Source organism: Physella acuta, unplaced genomic scaffold (assembly GCF_028476545.2).
Source record: "Physella acuta isolate Inbredline_101_S28 unplaced genomic scaffold, ASM2847654v3 ptg001058l, whole genome shotgun sequence".
Classification (NCBI taxonomy): domain Eukaryota; kingdom Metazoa; phylum Mollusca; class Gastropoda; family Physidae; genus Physella; species Physella acuta.
Genome location: NW_026732575.1, coordinates 1,485,001 through 1,489,740, shown reverse-complemented (window position 1 = coordinate 1,489,740; position 4,740 = coordinate 1,485,001). Strand labels below are relative to the sequence as shown.

General features: G+C 39.1%; 1 protein-coding gene across 1 annotated transcript in view; it reads left to right on the top strand.

The window, feature by feature from the left end:
• Positions 1 to 2,078: 2,078 nt before the first annotated feature.
• LOC131955241 (contactin-4-like) overlaps positions 2,079 to 4,740 on the top strand; it is a 5,880-nt gene continuing 3,218 nt past the window's right edge. Inside the window, exon 1 of the mRNA XM_059319265.1 lies at positions 2,079 to 2,119. Coding sequence (XP_059175248.1) covers positions 2,104 to 2,119 — 16 coding nt within the window. The 5' untranslated portion in view covers positions 2,079 to 2,103. The remainder of the gene's footprint in view (positions 2,120 to 4,740) is intronic.

The window sequence follows — 4,740 nt, the reverse complement described above, 5'->3', positions numbered from 1 at the left end:
ACACGTGGGGGGGGGGGGGGGTAATTGACAGAGGGAGTAATTTCTCCGGGGGGAAGGGGGGGGGGGGGTAATTTCCTGTAGCCACTTTCAACAACTTATTCCCAAGTGAGAGGTGTAACCCTTTAGCTCACGTGAGAGAGACATCACCGGCTCAGGAGAGAAATCACAGGTAGGCCTCGACGCAGACAACTCTAACTCGCTTTGGGAACGTAGGCTAAGACAGCTCCTTAAGAAATCGTCTTACTCGCTCATGTTGGTCGCTATCGTTGTCGTTTCTCTTCAGGGTTTACTCCCCCCCCCCCCCGTACCCGGTGCAAGAGCCCGTGTCTTACAAACCTGGTACCTGGCTAGACCACAGGGAGAGTTCGGTCCTAGAGGCTGTGGGCTGAGGCTTGGCTTCTCCTCTGGTACATCGTGCCACTCGCCATTGGAGTATAGGCCTTTAGCTAGTGAGGGCGAATGCTAGTTTTTACTTTTAGATACACAGTTCAGTTTTTTTTTTCAATCGGTCATAAGTAGTTTTCGGAGTGAGTGAGAATATCAGTCACTCAACACATGAGTAGTGAGTACATCCATCACTCAACACATGAGTAGTGAGTACATCCATCACTCAACACATAATGAGTGAGAAAATTCATCACTCAACGCATAAGTAGTGAGTACATTCATCACTCAACACATAATGAGTGAGAAAATTCATCACTCAACACATAATGAGTAGTGAGTACATCCATCACACAACACACAATGAGTGAGAAAATTCATCACTCAACGCATAAGTAGTGAGTACATTCATCACTCAACACATAATGAGTGAGAAAATTCATCACTCAACACATAATGAGTAGTGAGTACATCCATCACACAACACACAATGAGTGAAAAATTCATCACTCAACACATAATGAGTAGTGAGTACATCCATCACACAACACATAATGAGTGAGAAAATTCATCACTCGACACATAATGAGTAGTGAGTACATCCATCACTCAACACATAATGAGTGAGTCCAGCGTACGGTACCTGTCTTCTCTCGGCTCTAGCTGCTTATACAATATATACTGTTGCAAAGAAAATTTGATATGCTATTTTGACGAAGGAGCTATAAATTACGAAGAGTCTCTATAGTGTAAATTTATTCTACTCATGATTATATTTGAGATTAATTATAATTACGAAATACTTTGAATCCAATTTCTAGAGAACAGAAATTTTGAAATGGACACCAGCGAGAAAAGTCTCAAAGGTTTTTGAGAGGTGTATTAATTCATTTAAAAATCTTGCACGGCGTAGTTACAATTAATATGGTTATAAAATCCTGTCTGTCTGGTTTTTTTCGGACTTTACTAAAGATTGGATGTATTTGATGTTTTTAATATTTTCGGTAACTAAATAAAAATTAAAAAAAAAAGCAAAAACAATTTGGTTTTCACGTGTAATGGCGACATAAACAATGGCCGCCATAAATTTTATTGTACACATTGTAAGCTAAAAATAGAAAAAAATAGGTCATTCTGTTTAAATTTGCATAGTTATTTAAATACTTGATCTGCAAAGTTTTGTAAACAAAATAACTATAAAGTGGGGCTGTCAGAAATCAATCACGGAGTTCCTTTACAGCCAATCAATGTTTGTCTTACGAAAGTGAAACATCGGGTTATAACTTAGGCTTGATGAAAATAAATAGAAATGTAGCCTTAAACTCAACAAATTATTTTCAAGTTCTCTGGATTTGCAACTTGTATAGCATTGATTCTAAAAATATTACATTTCTGAATTAATTTTAGGCTTAAGTTTTTAATAAAATTTTATCTTTTATTAGTTTTATGGTCCTAAATCTAAAAAAGCACATTTTTATTCCATGTCAACAACATTACGGAAGGAATCTCGTCAACTCGCTGGTGTCCATTGAAAGCATAGGAAAAACCGCATATTCTACAATCAACCCTTACCCCATTATCACACACAGTCATTTATTCGGGAATTATCGGGCACTTGTGCACAAAATTACCATATTCTTCCACATTTCATTAATCTCGTTCCCATGTCACTCAAGTCAAACTACGTCACTTCCTGATTTCTAAGACAAAGACTTTATCATGGCGATGTCTAAAGGTAAAAATATTTATTTTAAAGTGTAGTTTAAGATAAATAAATTCGATAAATTCAAAACCTATGCATTAGACAATGATGAAAATATATCTCAGGGGGTTTCAAGAAAGAAATGATACTTGTTGCTAGAAGTGGGGTTCAAAAACTATAACATATGGAGCTTATACGTAGCTTTGCACTAGAATCTAGAGTCTAGACTTAGATCTGGAAACTATTCTTGGTTGTGTGTGAGTGTTGGGACTGATGTCACTTATTATCACATAGAGTCTTATTCTTGGTTAGTAGGTCACTAAACAGTCCTATGGCTCATGTAGGTTTTATTGAGCCGTAGAAGTGGTTGGGGACCTACTTACCAGCCCTCTCACAATACAATATTTATAATCTTGAGTTTTTATTTATTTTTAAAATGATGACAGCAGCGTTAATTAACTGTATGTACTTATTTCGGAGCTAGCGGCCATGGGCAGATAAAGTAGAGGTTAGATGTTACATTGACCTCGGGATAATGTAGCCTGATCTATGCCCAGCCGCCATTACTTTCCCTAACATGAGTCAGGTACCCATCACATCAATAATAATTCTACACAAGGACATCTTTCGGAATCGATTTCAGTATCCGAACTTGTGACGTTCGGGTTACTAGCCATGTGCTACGGTCCGACCACGGAGTCTGAAGTATTTGTTGATTTATAATTATTTAATTTTTTTACTTGATGTTTACATTGTATACTTCTTCTTCTTCGTTCTTAATTTTTTAGTGTTGGGAGGGATCGAGCCTTATCTGCCAGAGGGTTTGAACTCGAGACTTTTTTTTTCGAATTTATCAACCATGAGCTTTGCCGACTCGACCACGCCTCCAACACAATTAAGCGTTACGTGTCAACTGGTTATGCGCCATTGAGGCCATTGACTCCGATTTCAGCCTGCTTTTCTTTTTAGATTTGCTTTCATAGCCTTTGTCCAACCAAGAACAAACTACAAAGCAGCAGTTGTTTGATTTTGGGGTTGTCTCTCCTAGAAGAGTGGCTGTCCCCAGCTAACGAGCCTCATCTGCCCGAGGGTTCGAACTCGAGACTTTTCGGTTTAGCAACCATGAGCTTTAACGACTCGACCAAGCCGAACCCTAAATTTGAAAATATTTTTGTTTTGTAATTTCTCTAATAGCTTATTACATATTCTTTAAGCAAATTTAATGCAAATTTCTTCTTCTCCTTAGTTTTTGATTTTTGTGTTGGAAGAGATTCCCTTCAACACAATAAGTACGTGTCAACTTGTTATGCGTCTTACAGTCTGCTGACTCCGATTTCAGCCAGCTTTTCTTTTTTGAATTTGCTTTCATAGCCTTTGTCCAACCAAGAACAAACTACAAGCAAGCAGTTGTTTGATTTTTGAGTTGTCTCTCCTAGAAGAGTGGCTGACCCAAGCTAACAAGCTTCATCTGCTCGAGGTTTCGAACTCGGGACTTTTCGGTTCAGCAAATACAAGCTTTACCGACACGACCACGCCGACCTCCTTAAAGCAAACCTAAGATTTGTTCGTGCGTCTGTTTACCCTACAATCTCAGTTCTATATGTCGTCGGTATAAACTTTATCAGTTCTAGACGCTGTCGGTATAAACTTTATCAGTTCTAGACGCTGTCGGTATAAACTTCCTCAGTTCTAGACGTTGTCGGTATAAACTTTATCAGTTCTAGAAACTGTCGGTATAAACTTTATCAGTTCTAGACGCTGTCGGTATAAACTTTATCAGTTCTAGACGCTGTCGGTATAAACTTTATCAGTTCTAGACGCTGTCGGTATAAACTTTATCAGTTCTAGACGCTGTCGGTATAAACTTCCTCAGTTCTAGACGCTGTCGGTATAAACTTCCTCAGTTTTAGACGCTGTCGGTATAAACTTCCTCAGTTTTAGACGCTGTCGGTATAAACTTCCTCAGTTTTAGACGCTGTCGGTATAAACTTCCTCAGTTCTAGACGCTGTCGGTATAAACTTCCTCAGTTCTAGACGCTGTCGGTATAAACTTCCTCACATCTAGACGCTGTCGGTATAAACTTCCTCAGTTCTAGAAACTGTCGGTATAAACTTCCTCAGCTCTAGACACTTTCGGTATAAACTTCCTCAGTTTTAGATGCCGTCGGTATAAACTTCCTCAGTTCTAGACGCTGTCGGTATAAACTTCCTCAGTTCTAGAAACTGTCGGTATAAACTTCCTCAGTTCTAGAAACTGTCGGTATAAACTTCCTCAGCTCTAGACGCTGTCGGTATAAACTTCCTCAGTTTTAGACGCTGTCGGTATAAACTTCCTCAGTTTTAGACGCTGTCGGTATAAACTTCCTCAGTTCTAGAAACTGTCGGTATAAACTTCCTCAGCTCTAGACGCTGTCGGTATAAACTTCCTCAGTTTTAGACGCTGTCGGTATAAACTTCCTCAGTTTTAGACGCTGTCGGTATAAACTTCCTCAGTTTTAGACGCTGTCGGTATAAACTTCCTCAGTTTTAGACGCTGTCGGTATAAACTTCCTCAGTTTTAGACGCTGTCGGTATAAACTTCCTCAGTTTTAGACGCTGTCGGTATAAACTTCCTCAGTTCTAGAAACTGTCGGTATAAACTTCCTCAGTTCTAG